This window comes from Phyllobates terribilis, unplaced genomic scaffold (assembly GCF_046119375.1).
Source record: "Phyllobates terribilis strain yellow unplaced genomic scaffold, ASM4611937v1 Scaffold_2__4_contigs__length_985480577, whole genome shotgun sequence".
Lineage (NCBI taxonomy): Eukaryota > Metazoa > Chordata > Amphibia > Anura > Dendrobatidae > Phyllobates > Phyllobates terribilis.
Window position 1 is genome coordinate 436,016,719 of NW_027362762.1, and position 22,988 is coordinate 436,039,706.

A 22,988-nucleotide genomic window follows, 5' to 3' on the forward strand; every position below is an offset into this window, starting at 1 on the left:
TTGTTCCTAGTCGGACGCTTGCATTCGTGACACCATGAGTGTGCAACCTCCAATTGTGTTCCCCAGCCGTCATCACAGTTAGCAGGACCATGAAGACGTCGGCTAGCGGCTCTCTGCTGCTGCGGGAGCTGTTGAGCTCAGAGCCGGCGTGGAAGGACGATGAGGTGTGCGTGGTCGGGGTGTTCGGGAAGACGGCTCTGCTCCAGGGCGGCTGGGACAAGGGCTGCCTGGTGAACTCCCTGTGTGACCGGCACGTCTTCGCCCTCTTCCAGCAGCTGCCGGAGCAGGCCCGGGAGCGCAGTGTCTTCCAGACGTACTATGAGCAGGAGTCTCGCGTGCTGTATGTGGTGCTGACTGGCATCAGTGACACTGGGCAGCTGGCCAGGGCATGTGAGGAGTTGGGGCACGGGTTCTCCCATGCAGAGGCCCATGAGTGGTGGAAGGATGAGGAGAAGCTGCACTGCATGCATGTGCTGTACCTGTTCTCTGTGTGCCACCTGCTGCTGCTGCTGCACCCCGCCTGCTGCTTTGACATTGCCTATGAGAAGCTGTTCCGGGCCCTGGATAGTGTGCGTCAGAAGCTCCTGCCCTCACTAAAGCCGGCGCTGAAGGAGTGCCCTGTGGGGCTGGAGTGGAAGCTGAATGCCCGCCCTTGCCCTCCACGGCTGCTGTTTGTTTTCCAGCTGAATGGAGCCCTACGGGGAGTGGAGCCCAGCCGGGGAGCGGGTCAGACGGCCACAGAGAAGCCCAAGAAGCATTCACCCAAGCGAAGGCTTCAGCATGCACTGGAGGACCAGATCTACCGGATCTTCCGCAAGAGCCGTGTCCTTACCAACCAGAGCATCAATTGCTTGTTTACCGTGCCTGCCAACCAGGCCTTTGTGTACATTGTGGCCGAGCAGGACGACGACCCAGTGGGTATGCTGCTGGATAGTCTGCGGCACAACTGCACAGTAAAGGACACCGAACCCAGCATTGGAAGCATATCTGGGCCCCGGCGCTACCAGATGATGAGGCACAGCCGGCAGCAGCTGTCCTTCACAGCAGAGAGCAACTCTGGGCTTTCTGGACAGCTGGTGGACTGCACCCTGCGTGAATTTCTTTTCCAACATGTGGAGCTGGTGCTCACAAAGAAGGGCTTTGATGACAGTGTGGGCAGGAACCCACAGCCCTCCCACTTTGAGCTACCCACCTATCAGAAATGGGCTAATGTGGCCCTAAAGTTGTATGAGGTGATCATAGAGAATAAAGATGACGACCCTCCAGCCTTTCCAGGGGGCTATCCCCCCAAACTGCTGGCTAATATGAAAGTACTGGAAGGCTATTTGGATGCAGATACTAAATTTTCAGAAAACCGATGTCAAAAAGCTCTACCAATGGCACACAGCGCTTACCAGTCCAACCTGCCCCACAACTACACCACCACGGTCCATAAGAACCAGCTGGCACAAGCGCTTAGGGTTTACAGTCAGCACGCACGTGGGCCAGCATTCCAGAAATATGCCATACATCTCAATGAGGATTGCTACAAATTCTGGAGCAGTGGACACCAACTTTGTGAGGAAAGGAGTCTGACAGATCAGCACTGCGTCCACAAGTTTCACTTGCTTCCAAAAGCAGGTAATGCTGTTATTGGTAGTTGTCTTTAGAGCTAAAGTGGTAAAATCTACATATTGTACAAGCTTACTGCACTTCTAAACATTTTTATTGAAAAATGAGTAACCTTGACGCATCTGCTCCTTCATCTTTCCCTGATGTCACCTCTTTTTGCTTCTTGGACGTGTGGTGAGCTTCCAGTCTTTCCTGGTGTGCCTGCAGGTAGAGAGAAGCAGTTGGCCTCATAACATGGTCGGCCTGTTACCCTGCACTATGTTCATCACCGCGTGCATTCCCCCTGAAGTATGGGGTTTCTAAGGATTCTGGCAACGTGACCATGTGGTAGAGGCAGACCTTTAGGGATACATGTCGGGCTGCACTCCTCAAGGCGACAACTTGACCTTCAGCCAGTTAGGAATACAAAGCCATATTTTTATCTTTGTTACAAAGAAATGTTCCATTCTAAATTTTCTCTTCAGTGTACATAATTTGATAGAATGACACATTTGGCCTGAGGCGACATTATATATGCTTCCCCTGTTGGTGAATAACTAGATGGTGTAGACATTCTCTTTCATATAGGACTTTTTACTGGACTGTATTTCTGTTCAGCTTTAGAATATACATTTTGGGACAGTGCCTCAGATGACTGTAGTGTTCAATTGAATCACTGCTTTGAGGTCTAAAATGTGTCTTGAAGGAATTTTCTGAAATTTTAGAATACCATTTCCCATTCAGAATACCAAGGAATATACTGGTTGTCATGAGGCCATGTTCACATGCTCAGTACTTTGTCAGTATTTTACATCAGTATTTGTAAGCCAAAACCAGGAGTGGGTGATTAATACAGAAGTGGTGACGTGTTTCTATTATACTTTTCCTCTGATTGTTCCACTCCTGATTTGGGCTTACAAATACTGAGGTCAGATACTGAACGTAGCCTTAGTGTCACTATTGTTTCTCCTCTTCCTTTAACAATGAAATATCATTCACTTCAAATAAATCTTATACCAATATTCCCATATGTGGTTCCATATACAGCATTAGGGCGATTACTTGTTTTTCACATAATTTTACAGTCATTGGAAAACTTGGAACATAACAAGTGCTTTCAGAAAACTAAATATATATTTTTTTATTATGTTTTCAGGTGAAAAAATTGAGCCAGATAGAAATCCACCTATTCTGTACCATAACAGTCGTGCAAGGTCTACTGGAAACTGTAATTGTGGAAGAAAGCAGGCACCTCGTGAGGATCCATTTGACATCAAGAGTGCAAACTACGATTTCTACCAGGTACAGTGTAATCGTTAAAGAGGTCACTATGTGACTGCCGACTTCTGATTCCTCACAGTGCGCATACCACACTCTGTCAGGATTATCCGGTTTTGGCAGTGAAAGTGGCCAGTCACGCGATTTGCATACTTCCGGCCACATTTCAATTAGACGTGCACAGCCTTCCTCAATACAAGTGAATTGCCGAGGACATCTAGTAACAATGTGGCCGGAAGTCTATAAATTGCATACTTGCAGTCACGTAACTGTATGTACTCTCTGCTGACACCGGAGAATCCTGACAGCATGTGGTGCTCGTGCTGTGAGGACTGAAGTCATATGGAGTGACTGTAGACTAGACAAACCCTTTAGGCTACATTCCCACAATGAGTTTTTGCTGTTGCAGATTTTTTCATAATTTCTGCAGCTATTAAATAAATTAGGTTACTTGAGTTTCCTCATTGCTTTTTTTTTTCACATGCATTTTTATTGCGTTTTTCAATCATAAGAGATGGGGTGCACCAAAGGTACTGTGAGCATGTATGAAAATTTATATGTAAAAATGGGGGCTACACCCTGCATTGAAAATACAACAGCATTATAGGGAGAAGGAAAAAAGAATCAATGCAAAAACGATGTGCACACCTAATATCTGAATAAGCATACTATTTTATTAGTACAAAAAGGACACACATCAGAATAATAAAATCACTTAAAAGGACATGGCAGTACAGAGACCGTACCCCTGTCCACCTAATATTTGTCCAACTAATATAGTAATAATATAATAATGAAAGCTAAACCATAAAGGTAAGTTGGAAACAGACCAATACTGTCTACCCTCAATGTGCTCAAATAACCATGCTCTGGAAAGTTCGCAAATGCAGTGCTTAGTACCAGTGTAGAATATAATGATGGAGGAGACCTCTGAGGCAAATGCCTAAATGAGGCGAAGGATCCAGTTTGCAGATGGAGATGTGTGTTATATTTACAAGCGACAACCCTAGGCGTCTCCAGGGAAGAGTAAGACACACAAGAGCTGTGAAGAAGATGGGTTCCACTTAGACGTCACTGTAAGTGACAGCAGGGACGCCCTCTGCACTGAAAGCAAGTGCAGTCAAGTAACATACCCATAGAGGAAACTGATCAGAGGGATGAGATGAAGTCAGATATCGATCTAGGATGAGCCTGGTAGTAAAAAAGAGGCCAGCATGGTGAGATGATGGACAGGGGTGTGGGGGAGGCCCCACGCGTATCGCCGCTACACTGCTTCGTCAGGACAATTCGCCCCAATATCACCCCTCTTATCTGTTTCCTCTATGGGTATGTTATTTGACTGTACTTGCTTGCAGTGCAGAGGAAGTCCCTGCTGTCACTTACAGTGACGTGTAAGTTTAACCAGTCCTCACAGCTCTTTTGTGTATTGCTCTTCCCTGGAGACGCCTAGGGTCGTAGCTTGCATTTATGATAACACACATTTCCATCTGCAAACTGGATCATGTGCCTCATTTAGGCTTTTGCCTCAGAGGTCTCTTCCATCATTATATTCTACACTGGTACTAAGCACTGCATTTGCGAACTTTCCAGAGCATGGTTATTTGAGCACATTGAGGGTAGACAGTATTGGTCTGTTTCCAACTTACCTTTATGGTTTAACTTTCATTATTATATTATTACTATTATGTGGACAGGGGTATGGTCTCTGTACTGCCATATGCTTTTAAGTGAGTTTATTATTCTCATGTGTCTCCTTTTTGTACTAATAAAAACAGGCACAGTAGACAGGATATTTCTATAAATCCCATGCACTTTGCTGGCATTGTAAAATGCTGCATTTTTCATGCAGAGAAAAAAATGCAGGTAAAAAACGAATGGTGGGCCTACAGCCTTAATAAAGCCTGACATCTCCATCTTTGTGAGCAGCATATGATACATGTGTGGCTGCTGAGAGTAGGCATAGCTTCAAATCGTTTTTACCCACTGAACCGCCCCTAGCCCTGTATTGGGCTTTTTCCAAAGATCTTCAAAATGTTTTTCTTAACGCCAAACCAATCTTGCTGTTTGGTATAAAAATGTAATGGGGTGGCTAGTAACAGGCTGTAACAGTCCTGGTTCTTGTCTGGTGGGACGGTTCCTTATCATGCTATCACTGTAATCGCGCCACTCTGGGGTGTAATTGATGTCCTAATGACTGGAGGGCATAGCATCTAGAATTCACACCCCAGCGGGCGTGATTATAGCTACCACAGCGTGACTGTTCCATGATGATGTGCAGCCCCACCAGACTACTGTATTACTAAGCAGTAGAATTTGTTTGGTTTATGGGTCAAATTGACATGACATGTTCTTTTCAACTCCTTTTGTGAGCAAAGCTGTTGGTTCCTAAAAGTCCATATCAAAATTTAATCTTTTCAAAACAATTTCTGAAGGTAAAAATTGGCCCTTTGCATGGTACCAAAACAGATAAATATCTTTTACATTTTATTAAGTTAAAAATTGGTAACAATAGTATAAAATTACTTTTCTTTATTTTAATACTTGTAATTTAAACTAACAAGGTGCTGTGTTCATAAGAGCAAAGCGCTAGACAATGATAGATGCCATTAAAGGCGGTGGACAAAAAAGGGTTAATATTGGTTGTGTTTGATATTGTATTCAGATACACTACTATGTAAGTGCCTGGCGGGACTTGTATTCACAGCGTGTCTAGCTTTATTCTTCCACCCACAGACACACTTACATAGAGTAAAGCTGTCACACAGTGTGTGGGGGCTGGAAGTAAAACTCAGACAAGTGGCTAGGAGGAAAGCTGCATTTTTTTAATAGATCTTTAGGATGTGATAAAGGATAATTGTAAAAAAGAACTCTTCAAAAGTAGCATCAATATTCAGTTATTTTGCACTCTTTTTGTAATATTTCACAGATGCTTGAAGAGAAATGCTGTGGAAAGCTGGATCACATTAGTTTCCCAGTATTCGAGCCAAGCACACCAGACCCTGCTCCGGCCAAGAATGAGGCACCTTGCACTTATCAAGAAGGGGATGTTGAAGGGGAGAAGATGAAAGACAAGGAGCCTCAAACACAGGGTGAAAGTACGAGTCTGAGCCTTGCACTTAGTCTGGGCCAATCCACTGATAGCCTTGGAACATACCCAGCTGACCCCCAAGCACAAGGAGATAATGCTGAACTTCCAGGGCAGGCAGCAGAAGAAAAAAGTGAAAAAAAGCCCAGTTTAGTGGATCGTCAGGCATCCACTGTTGAATATCTGCCTGGTATGATGCATTCAAACTGTCCAAAAGGCCTTCTTCCTAAATTTTCAAGCTGGTCACTAGTAAAACTAGGTCCTGCTAAATCTTATAACTTCTACACAGGGTTAGATCATCTTGGATTTATTCCAGGAACCAATTATCTGATGCCTTGGGACATTGTCATCCGTACAAAGCCAGAAGATGAAGGGGACCTGGACAGCAATTCTTGGCCGGCTCCAAATAAGTCTATACCTGGGAAAAGAAGTGGAGCAGCAATCGGAAGAGGTCGTAGGAGGGATGATGTTGCAAGAGCATTTGTTGGTTTTGAGTATGAGGATTCACGGGGGCGTAGGTACATGTGCTCGGGGCCAGATAAAATGATGAAAGTTCTAGGCAATGGACCTAAGGAATCAGCAGTTAAAGCCCTCAATACTGATATGCCTTTGTACATGTTGTCTCCATCCCAAGGACGAGGACTTAAACCTCATTATGCTCAGCTCATGAGACTGTTCGTTGTCGTTCCTGATGCTCCTTTACAAATTATAATGACACCTCAGGTAAGGTCCCAAAATTTGCTCTTCCTTTTTGGAGCACTTGATTACAATTGGGATTAGTAGATGGTGGGAGATGTACTATGTTGGGGTTTGGGTACAGCCATTTGAATAAAGTCTAACTTAAGTCCTGAAAGTACATGTTTCTATTCTCTGTAGCTCCATAGTAGGATCCTGTTAATTGATTTACATAACTCCTCTCTTTTATCCTTTACTGCTAAGCCGACCTACTGCTAAGTTCAGCCACTTTTGCCCTAATTTAATTTTCTATCTTGCTTTATTCCATATTCCACTATTCAGAGCATTTGGTGTTTCTACAGTTAACATCTAAGTAGTTTCTAACACCCTCTTGTTGTTTGTGTGCATTGGCCACTATCCATAACATACGCTTACACCTATTATGTTATCCCTCACATCTCTTGTATATAGTAAGCCCTAACAAGCGAGATCTCCTTTCTTCTTGTTATACAGCTCTCTTCTGTTGCATTCCCTAAAGCCCTTAGGTCTATTAACTGAGGCAGATTTGAACACTACTCCATACTAGAAAGCTGCATTTAATCCTTAGTTTTGTCTATGTAGAGCTATTATCTTAAAGTTAAAGGACCCCTTAATTCAGGACTGCAGAAAATCTGTTTGCCATGGCGACTACAACATAGGCCTTCCCATCACTTGATATGTTCAATGGCGGGTTACTGACAGCCTTAGGCCAGGGTCACACGAGCATATAAATCGGACGAGTGCTATTCAATTTTTTTTATCGGCTAGCGCTCAGACCAGTGTTATTCAGTGGGGCAGTACTTATGACTGATTTTTTTTTTTGTCACACTGACAGTCTGTCTGTGAAAAAAAATCGCAGCATGCTGCGATTTTACTCTGAAATCTGACGCCACTCATCCATTCAAGTCTATAGGTGAGTGGATAACATTGGAATTCACTCAGATAGCATCTGAGTGCAGTCCATTTTCTGCCCACTCACACAATGGGGAAGATGGAGAAATTTTGTTCTCCATCTTCCTGTCACAGTGGGCTCCAATTCTCTCATCCTAGAGGATCAGATCACACTATGCTGACACTCTAATCAGAGTTTGATCGGAGTGTCATTAGCATAATCTATCTGATTCTCTCTGATAAGAGAATCTACAGTCGTGTGACCCTGGCCTTAAAGGGAGTCTGTCAGCATAGAACAACTGTTCATACCAAGTGTAGGTGCTCTGTCCACCCTTGTTGTGGCCAAATTTTTAAATGCACCCTTCCACCTGCTTGTTTTCCATCTGTCTCCAATCCCCTCTTCTTTGATTGACAGCTCTGGCTTTATAGAACCAGAGAAGAGCTGAGGTAGATAGAAAACAAGCAGGTAGGAAGGTGCACTTAAATGTTTTGCCATGCCAAGGGTGCACCAAGTGCCTGTATTTGGTTTGAAAGTCATTCTGTTCTGACATTCCCTTTAACCCTTTCCTATGTTGGATCTCTGACTTTAACGCAAACCGAGCCCACATCTTTCAAGGCAGATGATGTCTGTATTATTCAGCCACCTCCTGCTTCTAACAGAAAATTAAAACCTAAGGAAATTTTATTTAGAAATAATAAGTACAATAATTATTGATCCCATGATTGTTATTAGATTAAGTAATACAATTAACTAATGATCAAATATAGATGCTATCAGCTTAATATTATGCTGATTGTTTAATTAAATGTATTCATAGTGGGTCATTTATAAAGTAAGTAATAACTAATCAATCATAAATACTTACCATGAATTAATAGGAAACATCATTATTAATTTGTAATAAATATAAGAACAACCATCAGGAAGTAAATTAACTATTATTTTATTCAGTTATGAAATAACCTCTATTGTATATATGATGAAGGCACTCATAGTAGAATGTACACACAGGTTATAGCCAGTGACAAGTGCAGTGATGTATCAGATCCAGTTGAGTGTAGCCAATGACATGCAAGGTATGCAGGTTGTAAATACTGGCAGGTCCTGATATGATGTTCATTCTGGTCTGTGTGTTGGTAACCAAGCTAATGGTCACATGGTACCGTCAGGTCCTGTTGCGATGTTCTTCTGCAGATTGCACAGGTCCTTTTGGTAATAATCAGTCCAGCGCCCATGTCATTTCCGGTCACATGACCTTCGCAGGTCCTGTGATAAGGTCCTTGCGTTAGTAATATGGCTAATACCTATGTGTCACGGGTGTGTCAGAAGTGACAGACAGTCACCCTGCAGTTAGTTGCAGGAGATCTCTACTTTTGGCATTACAGACATCTTCTTAGAGGCTGTCTCTAGGACCCAGCGGCTGCCTTCCTCTGGCTAGTTGACACCCTGTCTGGGTGTATAAATACCTGCAGTGTTTCAGAGGGAGGTGACGGCGATATTCATTCCTACTTGTGAAGGCTTTAGCAAGAGAAGTACTTCGTCCTCTCTGGAGCTTGAGGACGTGTGCGCATATGTCTGGAGTTCGTCTAAAGCTAAGCAATTTGCCTATGTTGTCTATAGTGTTTAGTGGAGATCAACTAGTGCTCATCTCCTCCCTTCCCTAGCCTTAGCCATACGCCAGGGAAAGACAGGACGAGGCACGCGTGCAACGATTGGTGAAGAGCCAATACAGGGACGTTAGGGGAGACGGGGGTGACGCTAGATCAACCTAGGATGTCTCCACTCCCCCACCACCCCCTATCCCTCTTCCCTTTATGTTGCTCCAAGTCTTTCCCACATCCTGTGTGACAGGGGCTTACTGAAAGGTTGAAAGATGCCTTGGCAGTATATGAAACCCCTCAGTCCTTGGAGGCTGCTATGTCATTGGCCATACTTCTTGATAAATGCCTTCGGGATAGACTGGTGAGACCACCTTCTCCGGGGCCTTCTTGTCAGGGTTGTGTACCTCTGCCGGGGGAGCAGTCTGGGGTTGAGCCAGTACTGGAGGAGGTGGAGGTACCCATGCAGTTAGGGGCTGTCTGTACATCATACATCTCCCCCTGAGATTCGCAGGAAAAAAAGGCGTATGTCTTTTTTTGTGGGAAAAAGGGACATTTTGTTGGGACCTGTCCTTCAATTCCTAAACAAAAGGAATCTCTATTAACTCTTGGTAGTCTGGAGTTGGATAAACAAGGGGTGCATTTGTTACCAACCTGCAGTTTCCGCTTTGTCCTGTCAGCAGAGGTGGTGCTAGAGAGCAAAATGGAGAAAATTTGTTTGTTGACAGTGGAGTCGGAGTTACCATGGTTGATGCTGAGTTTGTGAAAACTCATGGTCTTGCTTGCTGTGCTTTAGCTGAACCGATTTCCATCTTTGCCATCGACTAGGCGCCACTTGCACAGAAATCATTTACTCAGATTGTACATAATGTAAAACTGTGGATGGGGTCAGTTCATTGTGAAATAATCCCATGCTATGTCCTGGACAATCTTCCCACACTGATTGTTTTCGGTATTCCTTGGCTTGTTAAACATAGTCCGTTGGTGGATTGGCAAGTTGGGGAGATTGCTGCCATGAGAACTGTTAAGATATTTCCCTTGTTACTGTCTCTACGGAAAAATTACCTGCTTTTCTGTCTATTTTTAAGGATATTTTTTTCTTAGAGGGGGTGTCAGGATTTGCCTCCTCATCGTGCTTATGACTGTCCTATTAACCTGACCCCTGGAGCTAAACTATCAAAGTGCAGACTGTATTATCTTTCTGGCCCTCAGAGACAAGCCATGAAGGATTTCACTGCAGAAAGTCTGGAGAAGGGACATATCAGACCCTCATCTTCGCCTGTGGCAGTAGGGTGGTTCTTTGTGAAGAAAAAAGATGGCGGTCTACGTCCCTGTTTAGATTTCCGGGAATTAAATCAAATTAACATCCGTGATCCATACCCTCTTCCAATGATTCCTGATTTGCTGGTTAGAATCAGAGAAGGGGACGAATGGAAAACAGCGTTCAATACCCCGGAAGGACATTTCGAGAGTCTGGTTATGCCTTTTGGTTTGACCAGTGCACCTGCTGTATTCCAGCATTTCATAAATTATATTTTCCATCATTTGGTGGGGAGATTTGTGGTGGTCTATCTGGACGATATTTTGGTTTACTCACCTAATTGAGACTCATTGGGGTGCTCCAGATATTAAGGGATAACAAACTTTATGCCAAACTGGAAAAATGTGTTTTCACTGATCAGGAGGTGCAGTTTTTGGGGTACTTGTTGTCATCTTCAGGGTTTTCAGATGGATCCGGAAAAGATCCGTGCAATCCTTGATTGGGAACATCCCAAGAACCTGAAGTCTCTACAACGTTTTCTGGGCTTTACTAATTTTTACTGGAAATGTATCCAAAGTTACTCAGTAATTGTGAAACCCCTTACTGACATGACTAAGGAGGGGTCTGATTTTTCCAAATGCTCGGATGCTTCCCTCCAGGCTTTTTCTTCCTTAAAGAATCATTTTGCCACTGCACCTATACTCAGTCAACCCGATGTTTCCCAACCCTTTATTGTGGAGGTCGATGCTTCGGACATCGGGGTTGGGGCTGTGTTGTCTCAGGGTCAGTCACCTGGTAAATGCCGTCCATGCGTCGTCTTTTCTAAAAAAAAAAAAAAATTCTTCGGCTGAGAGAAATTATGATGTGGGTAATAGGGAACTTTTGGCGATCAAATTGGCGTTCGAGGAATGGTGACATTGGGAGGGGGCTGTCCATCCCATTACTGTTATTACTGACCATAAGAACCTGTCATATCTCCTGTCAGCTAAACGTTTCAACCCTAATTTTTTTTACAAAGTTCAATTTTATTGTCATTTTTTGTCCAGGGGTCAAAAACGTCAAGGCTGATGATTTGTCCCGGAGCTTCCCTGGTGGTGGTGACCATGAGATCCCTGTCCCAATTTTCCAGAAAGGGGTAGTCATTTCGGCACTGTATCCTGAACTGGAGGGTGAGGTGTTGGAGGCTCAGGGGGACGCCCCTGCCTCCTGCTCTTCAGGAAGGTTATTTGAACCATCTAATCTGTGCTGCAAAGTAATTAAGGAACATCATAACTCTGTGCTTGCTGGGCATCCTGGTGGTAAGGCAACCGTGGACCTCCTCTCTCTCGTCTTTTTTGGTGGCCAGGGTTTCATCAGGATGTGATTGAACACGTAGCTGCTTATAGTATTTGCGCGTGTTCGAAGGTTTCGCATACCCATCCAACTGGTACTCCTCTTCCGCTACCTATCCCTAGTAGGCCATGGACACACTCTTCCGTGGATTATATTATTGACCTACCGGTTTCTGCAGGCAAAATGGTGGTTTTGGTGGTAGTAGATAGGTTTAGTAAAATGGTTCACTTTGTCGCATTGCCTGCACTTCCAAATGCCAAGACACTTGCTCAGGTGTTCATAAATGAGATCGTGAAGCTTCATGGGGTTCCCTCCGATATGGTGTCAGATTGGGGGACCCAGTTTGTTTCCAAGTTCTGGAAGGCATTCTGTTCTCGACTTGGGATGCAGCTGTCCTTTTCCTCTGCCTTCCACCCTCAGTCGAATGGACAGACTGAGCGTGTCAATCAGAATTTGTAGACCTACCTCAGGTGTTTTTTTTTTTCCAAAAATCAGGAGAATTGGGCATTCTACTTAACGCTGGCAGAATTTGCCATTAATAATCATCGTCAAGAATCCACTGGCAGGTCACTTTTCTACGGTGCATAAGGTTATCACCCACAGTTTGGTACCTTTAGTGGGCGGAGGAGCTCCAGGAGTTCCTGAGGATGAACGGTTTGCTTCGTCGCTCTCCTCGGTATGGCAGGGTGTTCTGTGTAATTTAAAGACCATGGGAGACGGGTATAAATGTATGGCTGACAGAAAACGCTTGCCAGGTCCGGACCTTAAGTGAATGACTTTGTGTGGTCGTCTACCAGAAATATAAGATTGAAAGTTCCTTATTGGAAGCTGAGACCTAGGTTTATTGGTCCCTATAAAATAATCGCCGTCATTAACTAAGCAACGTTTCGTCTTGAACTTCCTCAGGCCCACAACATGTTCCACAGGTCCTTACTCAAAAAATATGTGGAACCTCTTGAGCCCTCACCTCTACCACCGCCCCCAGTAATGGTAGATGGTAATCTGGAGTTCCAGATTTCGAGGATTATAGATTCCTGTCTCCAACGTCGTTCTCTACAATAGTTGGTGCACTGGAAAGGCTATGGTCCAGAGGAGAGGATGTGGGTTTCAGCATCAGAGGTGAAATCTCCCAGGTTTGTACGCTCATTTCACACCTCTTATCCTGAGAAACCCGGTCCTGAGTGTCCGGAGGCCACTCTTAGAGGAGTGGGGGTACTGTCATGGGTGTGTCAGAAGTGACAGTCACCCTGCAGTTGGTTGCAGGGATCTCTACGTTTGGCATCACAGACATCTTCTTAGAGGCTGTCTCTAGGACCCAGCGGCTGCCTTCCTCTGGCTAGTTGACACTCTGTCTGGGTGTATAAATACCTGCAGTGTTTCAGAGGGAGGTGCCGGCGATATGCAATCCTACTTGTGAAGGCTTTAGCAAGAGAAGTATTTTGTCCTATCTGGAGCATGAGGACGTGTGCGCATTTGTCTGGAGTTCGTCTAAAGCTAAGCAATTTCCCTCTGTTTGTCCGCCCCTGTTGTCTATAGTGTTTAGTGGAGATCGACTAGTGCTCATCTCCTCCCTTCTGTAGCCTTAGCTATTCGCCAGGGAAAGACAAACTAAGCCATGTGTCATGAACATGGAAACCTATGAGGGCTTCTCTTGTTTATAACCCTATCAACTGTTAAATATACGTATTTTCATTTATTTATTATATATATGATTGTTTACCAGATGCGATTCCTCCAGAGAACATATCACGATAATTTTATAAAAAAAAAAAAAAAAATTAGAGGTTATTCTTGGATTGTCCATTAACAAGAATAATTGCAGCAGTTACATAAAATAGGTGTAATAGTTACAAAGAGATTGATTCATGAGTGTCCATCTTTCCCTGGGTACTGAATGGAAGTTTCCGCCTGTCTTTGTTGAGCACGTCTTCAAAGAACATGTGGCTGGCCGGGCCTACGTTATCAGCTGTTTCCTCAGTGTGTAGATCCTCCATCTGATGTAGTGTGTAGTGCAAAAGAGACCCCCTCCCTGTGTCTCACATGGGTTACGTAGGCCCCTTTATAGCACCTGTTCTTCATATATGGCACTAACTCTTCCCTGAGCTAAATGTATAAGAATAGCCAGAATGTCTTGTCAGCTAAAATGTTCCGTGTGTCTCATGAAATGTACAAGTACTACAGAATTGATAGTAAAAAAATGTATAACCATAATTAATATTTAACATCAACAAGCTCGGCTTGTTTAGTAACTTGTAAGATTGGGAGGTATATTCAAAATGAGGATTTGAAGACCTTTATGACATCACAACCACTCCTTTATAAGGTCATAGGAAACGCCCAGTAGCAATTGCAGCCTCTTTGCCCCTGAAGACGCGATAATGGTGAAACATATTGGGGAGGCAACTGTTTTTTTGTTTTAATAAGCATTAATGTGTTGGTCTAATATGAAAGCAATAATATGTGGTCCGCGGCCACATTATGCAGAGTTATGATTGAGATTATTCCCTGTTAATAGAGAAATTTCTTACAGCAATTCAGGAGTTTATCTCAAAACACTCAATTAAGCAGCATGATCAGATAGATTAAGAGTGGACCTCGACTCTAATTAAAGCTACTCTTTAGGGTGAAATAATCTTCGATGTTAATGATAGTACTACTATCCATCTTGGTTAGGTATTACAGCTATTTATTACTAAACTCAGCCATATAGCGCTGAGAGTCTAAAGAAACTATTATATTGTATCTGTCTTTGAAATAGCTGTATATGGTGCATAGCACTGAGAGGCCGTATATATTATACCCTGTTCTGATGGGAGGTCTATTATTTGCATGACTTGATGTATGGTCACATCTGTCACATGATTAAGGGAATAAGACCATCACATTATTTGTGATTTTTAATAGAGCACATATTTCTATTTCTGTGTATATATATATATATATATATATATATATATATATATATATATATATATATATATATATATATATATATATATATATATATATATATATATATATATATATATATATATTAAATAGGCATCATTAAAAGTTTTATTTTAAACTTTAGGAATCTTTAGTTAGGAATTATTTGCCTTTGGCAATTTGTAAATAATATCTTGATGTGATTGTAGCAGGGCTGTGGAGTCTGAGTCGGTGCTCATTTTGGTGGAGTCGGTATACAATGGACCAACTCCTAAAATATATAATAAATTGGGTACAGTAGTTCAATGCAGAATGTGCTGAATATTTTTTCATAGGAATTTGGGAAAGTTATGAAATGTCCTATAAATGGCTGTTCTATTCCTGATCTAAGGCTACATTCACACACAGCGTTTTTGCTGGGTTTTTTGAGGATACGTTTTTCAGCTGCAAAAGCAGATCAGCTTTTTAAAAAACCGCATCACCTGAAAGGTTTTTGAGCTCATATATAATGTTTTCAACAGCAAAAGCAGATAAGAAAAACGCCGCACAAACTGACATGCTCATTCTTTGTGAGGATCTGTTTTTGAGCCCAAAAACGGATCCTCACAAAACGATGTGTCTGAATGTCATATCTTGAAACCCATTGACTTTGCTGGGATACTCAGAGTCACTGCATTTTACTGCAAAAAAAACGGATCCGCAAAAACGCTGTGTGTGAATCATGGCCGTAGCCAGTGAGGGGCAGGGGGTGCAGCTGCCCCCCCCCCTAGAAGCAGGGGCACGCACCTATCAAAACTCGCTTGTATGCTGCAGTGCTCCCGTCTTGCACCGGCTCCAGACAGCAGGGGGCAATCTCCACTCCTCTGTCCTGTCTTCTGCCGTCTTCACCAGAGAGAGGAGTGGGAGGGGTGCCTGCCCTGCACAGGATCCGATTCCTGGGCCCCGAGCTGGAGAAAGTGAGAAAGTGAAAGTACTACTGCTCATCTCTGTCACAGGAAGGTAACTAATGCTAATATTGTAGGTGATTATTATGTGCTTTCTGTACAATGTGTGAACTATATGTGCAATGTACTATTTGCTGTCTGTAGCTGTCATCTGTCTATCACACTCTATCTATCCCTCCATGTATTCATCTATCTATCAATCCCTCTATTCATCTATCTATCACTCCATCTATCCGTTCATCTATCCTTTCATTTATCCCTCTATCTATCCATCCATCCTTTCATCTATCCCTCCAGCTATCCCTTCAGCTATCCATCCATATGGCTATCGATCATCTATCTATCCATATATTTATCTATCTATCATCTATCTATCTCTCCATCCCTCTATTAATCTATCTATTCATCTATCTATCTATGACTTTATCTTATCTATCTATCCATCCTTTCATCTATCCCTCCATCTATCCATCCATATGGCTATCTATCATCTATCTATCAATATATTTATCCATCCATCCATCCCTGTATCTATCTATCTCTCCATCTATCCATCCCTCTATTTACCTATCCATCCCTCTATTAATCTATCTATTCCTCCATCTATCCCACTATCTATCTATCCATCCCTCCATTTATCTATTTATCCATCCCTCCATTTATCTATCTATCTATCCATCCATCCATTTATCCATATCTGTCTATCCATGTCTTATCTGTGCCAAAAAGAATGAAGCTCTGACTGAGGTAGCAGTTAGGATGAGTGGCCTACAGGAGGACTGCCAGGCGCAAGAGGACTTGGGTCCTGACAGTGCTACTGCTGCCATATCTTCATCCTCATCAGATGAGGAGTTTGACTTTGACAAGTATTTGGATGACATGGAGCAGGCAAAGCGTTGCCGCAAGGAAAAAGATTTCACTCCGTCTCCTATAGCAAGCAGATTGACCATATTTCAGCAAAATGTTTCACTTGCTCTCAAAGAAATAGAAAAATTCAACTGTTCATCAAAACTGACTGTGCATGAGGCAATTCCTTTATACCCGGAAATTGTTAGAGATGTTGCCCATGTGGTTACGGCTTTGCCTCCAACCCAAGTTAGTGTAGAGAGGTTGTTCTCTAGCCTTAAAATTATTAGGTCAGATTTGAGGTCATCTATGAAGGAGGATATGATGGAGGCGATACTATTTCTTAGAAGAAATTCATAGACTGCACAAATGTTATTTAGTATGTTTTTGTTGAAAACTGTTTTTTGCCACTTACATAGTTTATTACATAGTGATAGATAGATAGTACAGACCAAAAGTTTGGACACACCTTCTCATTTAAAGATTTTTCTGTATTTTCTTGACTATGAAAATTGTACATTCACACTGAAGGCATCAAAACTATGAATTAATACATGTGGAATTATATACTTAACAAAAAGTGTGAAACAACTGAAAATATGTCTTATATTCTAGGTTCTTCAAAGTAGCCACCTTTTGCTTTGATGACTGCTTGGCATTCTCTTGATGAGCTTCAAGAGGTAGTCATCGGAAATGGTTTTCACTTCACAGGTGTGCCCTGTCAGGTTTAATAAGTGGGATTTCTTGCCTTATAAATGGGGTTGGGACCATCAGTTGTGTTGTGCAAAAGTCTGTTGGATACACAGCTGATAGTCCTACTGAATAGCTGCTTTTTTCTTGCCATAATACACATTCTAAGTTAAGAAAAACGAGTGGCCATCATTACTTTAAGAAATGAAGATCAGTCAGTCCGAAAAATTGGGAAAACTTTGAATGTGTCCCCAAGTGCAGTTGCAAAAACCATCAAGCGCTACAAAGAAACTGGCTCACATGAGGACCGCCCCAGGAAAGGAAAACCAAGAGTCACCTCTGCTTCTTAGGATAAGTTTATCCGAGTCACCAGCCTCAGAAATCGCAGGTTAACAGCAGCTCAGATTAGAGACCAGGTCAATGCCACACAGAGTTCTAGCAGCAGACACATCTCTTCAACAACTGTTAAGAGGAGACTTTGTGCAGCAGGCCTTCATGGTAAAATAGCTGCTAGGAAACCACTGCTAAGGACAGGCAACAAGCAGAAGAGACTTGTTTGGGCTAAAGAACACAAGGAATGGACATTAGACCAGTGGAAATCTGTGCTTTGGTCTGATGAGTCCAAATTTGAGATCTTTGGTTCCAAACACAGTGTCTTTGTGTGACGCAGAAATGGTGAATGGATGGACTCTACATGCCTGGTTCCCACCGTGAAGCATGGAGGAGGAGGTGTGATGGTGTGGGGGTGCTTTGCTGGTGACACTGTTGGGGATTTATTCAAAATTGAAGGCATACTGAACCGGCATGGCTATCACAGCATCTTGCAGCGGCATGCTATTCCATCCGGTTTGCGTTTAGCTGGGCCATCATTTATTTTTCAACAGGACAATGACTCCAAACACACCTCCAGGCTGTGTAAGGGCTATTTGACCAAGTGGGAGAGTGATGGGGTGCTACGCCAGATGACCTGGCCTCCACAGTCACCAGACCTGAACCCAATCGAGATGGTTTGGGGTGAGCTGGACCGCAGAGTGAAGGCAAAAGGGCCAACAAGTGCTAAGCATCTCTGGGAACTCCTTCAAGATTGTTGGAAGACCATTTCCGGCGACTACTTCTTGAAGCTCATCAAGAGAATGCCAAAAGTGTGCAAAGCAGTCATCAAAGCAAAAGGTGGCTACTTTGAAGAACCTAGAATATAAGACATATTTTCAGTTGTTTCACACTTTTTTGTTAAGTATATAATTCCACATGTGTTAATTCATAGTTTTGATGTCTTCAGTGTGAATGTACAATTTTCATAGTCATGAAAATACAGAAAAATCTTTAAATGAGGTGTGTCCAAACTTTTGGTCTGCACTGTGTGTGTATGTATATATATATATATATATATATATATATATATATATATATATATATAAATATAGCAGTGCTCATGTATTGCTATGTATATTACAAGCTATCGGATGATCGTAGGTTCAAGTCTCCTAAGGCAGTGTTCCCCAACTCCAGTCCTCAAGGCCCACCAACAGGTCATGTTTTCAGGATTTCCTGAGTATTTTGCAGGTGATGGAATTATTGTCTGTGCAGGTGATGGAATTATCACCTGGGCAATACTAAGGAAATCCTGAAAACATGGCCTGTTGGTTGGCCTTGAGGACTGGAGTTGGGGAACACTGCCCTAAAGGGACTAACAAATACAGTAAAAAGCGAAAAAAAAACGTTTTTCAAAATATGAAAAAACAAAGTTCAAATCACCCCCCTTTTTGCAACATTAAAAATAAAGCAATTAAAAAATACAGATTGGGAATTGCTGCGTCCATAAAAGTCCGATCTGTCAAATGATAAAATAAATGAATCCGATTGGTAAACGACGTAACAAGAAAAAAAAATAAAATTCCATTATCAAGTTTTTTTGTCCACTGCAACATTGCAATAAAATGCAATGAGGCAATCAAAATATCATATTTACCCCAAAATGGTATTAATAAAAACATCAACTCAAGGCGCAAAAAATAATCACACAGCCCCAGATACTGAAAAATGTTACAGGTATCGGAAAATGGTGACACAAGCAAAATTGTGGGGTTTTTTGTTTTTTTCACCACTGAAAAAAAAAAGCTAACAAACTATACATGTTTGGTATCTGTCTAATTGTACTGACCTGGAAAATTATACTGCCAGGTCAGTTTTACCGTGTGGTGATCACACTGTATATAAAAACCCCCAAAAACAATTGTTGAATTGCACTTTTTTTTTTGCAATTTCAAAGCACTTGGAATTTTTTTTTTTCAGCTTTCCAGTGCAGCACATAATAAAATGAAAATTGTAATTCAAAAGTACAATTCGTCCTGCAAAATAACAAGCCCTTATGCGGCTATGTTTGATGGAAAAACAAAAAAGTTCTGGATCTTGGACTAAGGGGAGGAAAAAACGGAAATTGGCCACGGTGTGAAGGTGTTAAGGTTCACTGGCTAGAGGCCATTTCTGGAAGGCAGAGGAAGCATATATCAGCTGTTGTGTAAGGTTTCATTGTAGGAATGTGTGTGACGTGAGTACATGGAGGAGAGGAAGGCTGCATAAGTATATGGGACCGCAGAAGGATTCTTTGCTGTGACTTGACTGCTGGAAAAAGTCTGGGGTGGCGCTGTTGGGGGAAATGGGACTGTTGAAACTACTGGTTACTTAATGTATTATGAACATATTAAAGGGGTTATCCAGATCTTTAAAAAATGGTGGTCTATCATTAGAATAGGTTATTAATATAACATTGGTGGTAGACTAACTCTTGGCAACCCTGCCGATTTAACTATGGGAATGGGCTGCAGCACTTAGATGAGCCAGGTTGTTTTATATGGGCATGACTGTAAATGTGCACTAACTTTTATTTGCTGTTATTTCTAGGTGCAGCCAGGACCACTTCCGTGCCCTACTTTTTATCCTGAAAAACAGGAAATTATTCTGCCAGCTGATGGATTATGGGTTTTAAGATTCCCTTATTCTTATGTGACGGAGCGAGGACCTTGTTACCCTCCAAAAGAAAATCAACAACTGATCAGCTACAAAGTGATGAGAGGGCTGTTAAAGACGGTCACGCTATAGTACAACGATTTTTTTCCTTATTATCAGATACCCATGTTGAATTATGTTTTGGAGATATCAGTGATTTTCGATCTGCAAAATCAATAATTTTGTCTGATTTCTAATCCAAATACCACGGCATAAAAGGAGCAAGTGTTTCATTTCACTTTTGTTGTGAATTGTCTGGGCATATTTAATGTTTGCCATTTACCAATATGTATTATATAATACAGTTACGTAATTTAACAGACTAAAACAGAAATAAGTGTTTATTAGCACACACAAACTGAGGTGATGCCTTCCAGTAGTGTGTGATCTGCTGACTCTGCTCTTTCTTTAATTGAACCAGGTAATTGTCTGTAACTAAGGTTCCTATGACCTTAAAATTAAAATTTGACAGGGCTGTCCAAAACTTAGTCACCTTTTTAATGCTTGCTGTTATTGTACACAACCTGAAGTCTAATTTACCCAAAAATCCCATTTATTGAAAGCTAACACATTTATGTCTGTGCTTATTCACCTTCTGGCCAAGCACGATGGGGACATCAGAAGGAATTACTGCAAAGGTACAAAAGAAACCTCTCAAACATTCAGATTACAATACAAAAAATGTGTACACTGATAGTAATACGGCCATGTAATGTGTTATGCGTCTTCTTCATTTTTTTTTTTTTTTTTACAAAGATTACGGCTTGCTTGTATAGCTTGTGAGCAACATATAAAGCTAATCATGATGCATATTGTGTATATGTAATAAACCTACAAATAATTGTGACTTTATATTGAGATTTCCTTTGGTGACATGTAAATGTTCTTTTTTACTTGTGTCATTGATCATGCCCTTGTCTTTTCCAGAGCACTTATGTGAATCATGAACTGTTCTGTATTCTCTGCAATTGCTGAAGTAATTATGTCATTGTACTTGAAGTATCTAAATGTAATGTAAAGTTACTTAGTTTATGTAGTAAACTTTTCAATTTAAAAGCTGCATTTTATGTAATCTATGACCATATTCTCCAAGAGTGTATGATAATACTGTAAACCTTTACAAGTCTTTAATAAATTCCATATTTTGGAATACCCAAATAGCCAATGCACCTAGATGTTTGCGACTGTGACTGTTTGCTCTTGTCCATCCTTGCCTCAAATTCTCCACAAATGCATATTAAATCATGAACCCAGATCAAACACTAGGGACAATCATAATTTACCATGTAAACTCGCCCTACGTCTATGGCCTACATCCTTATTGAGCTCAAAGCTGGATAAAGCTAGGACATCCATGTCTAATGTAATTGGACATTACTACATAAACCCATGCTTGTGAGAATATTTTTCTATTTCCATTTTTCAGATTGGGACCAACAGGTAACACATCTAACCTCTTCTCAACTTAGCTAATCACCATCTTGGACCAGGGACATCAGTACCTGATTGGCTCCGGTCCCAGTGATGTCATCCCCCAACCCCTGGCTCACTTATTTTCTAAATGCCACGATCATGGCATCTGGAAGTTTGTGAGAGGGAGTGGTTTCCATCTCTCACCCAATCGGCTCTTCCACAACGTGATTGCAGGGATCCAGCGGTAGTCATGGCAACTGGAGGTCAAACAATGACCTCCAAATCTGCCAGTTATGGTGGTCTGTTAGACCCTACCTATAGCTGAGTCTAACAGGTCTAATCCAATGCATTAGACCAGTGATCAGAGAAATAAAAGTCCATAGAGGGACTAAGTAAAAATATTGTAATGACTACAGACCAACAGCCCTCCTTAATTCAGACATTAAAATATTTACCAAACTACTTGCAGTGCCTATGAACTTTTATCTACCCTCCTTGATTCATAAGGATCAGGTAAGTTTTATTCCATTCAGACAAGGAGGCGACAACACTAGAAGGACAATTGATCTTATAGACCTAGTCAAAAGATCCAAAGAACCTACCCTCCTTTTACGTTGAGATGCTGAAAAGGCTTTTGATCACCTCAGCTGGACATTTATGCTCAAAAGTCTTGAGGCATATGGTATAAAAGGCCCCTTTCTAAAAGCTATTGAGGGTCTGTATTCCAAATCTTCAGCAATAAGGGTGCCCATTATCTCCACTGTTCTTTACCCTATGGAGTGAAGCCCCCGTCTCACATAGCGAGATCACTGCTGAGTCAAGGTTTTGGTGATGCAACAGCGACCTCACCAGCGATGTCGCTATGTGTGACACTTTGCAGCGATCAGGCCCCTGCTGTGAGGTCGCTGATCGCTGCAGAATGTCCTGGACCATTTTTTGGTCTTTGCCCTCCCGCTGGTCAGCACACATCGCTGTGTCTGACCAGCGGGACCAGCGATCAGGCTGGTAACCATGATAAACTGCAGGTTACTAGGGGCACACGCACACTTAGTAACCCGCTGTTTATCATGGTTACCACTCTGCTACGGTGAGCGGTAACCTCCTGCTCATCGTAGCAGGCTCGTAACCATGATAAACAGCGGGTTACTAGGGGCACACGCGCACCTAGTAACCCGCTGTTTATCATGGTTACCACTCTGCTACGGTGAGCGGTAACCTCCCGCTCATCGTAGCAGGCTCGTAACCATGATAAACAGCGGGTTACTAGGTGCGTGTGTGCCCCTAGTAACCCGCTGTTTATCATGGTTACCTGCCTGCTCCTGCCACGATGTCGCTGCTCCCCTTATCACTGGTGAGCCTGCCTGTTTGACAGCTCACCAGTGATCACATAGCGACGCAGCAACGATCCCTG

At 42.3% G+C, this 22,988-nt stretch overlaps 1 protein-coding gene across 1 annotated transcript; it reads left to right on the forward strand.

Moving 5' to 3' along the window:
- Positions 1–21,320, forward strand: SMG8 (SMG8 nonsense mediated mRNA decay factor). Its single transcript, XM_073665374.1, has 4 exons — positions 1–1,620; positions 2,747–2,892; positions 5,795–6,676; positions 20,060–21,320. Exons 1-4 carry the CDS (start codon positions 90–92, stop codon positions 20,255–20,257), a joined length of 2,757 nt encoding a protein of 918 aa, XP_073521475.1. The 5' UTR covers positions 1–89; the 3' UTR covers positions 20,258–21,320.
- Positions 21,321–22,988: the final 1,668 nt, after the last annotated feature.

Bases quoted from the DNA above. Each gene is read 5' to 3' on its own strand.
- SMG8 (XM_073665374.1), top strand. From the start codon at position 90: ATGAAGACGTCGGCTAGCGGCTCTCTGCTGCTGCGGGAGCTGTTGAGC. The intron at 1,621-2,746 runs GTAATGCTGTTA...TTATGTTTTCAG, and splicing joins TCACTTGCTTCCAAAAGCAG to GTGAAAAAATTGAGCCAGAT. The intron at 2,893-5,794 runs GTACAGTGTAAT...AATATTTCACAG, and splicing joins CAAACTACGATTTCTACCAG to ATGCTTGAAGAGAAATGCTG.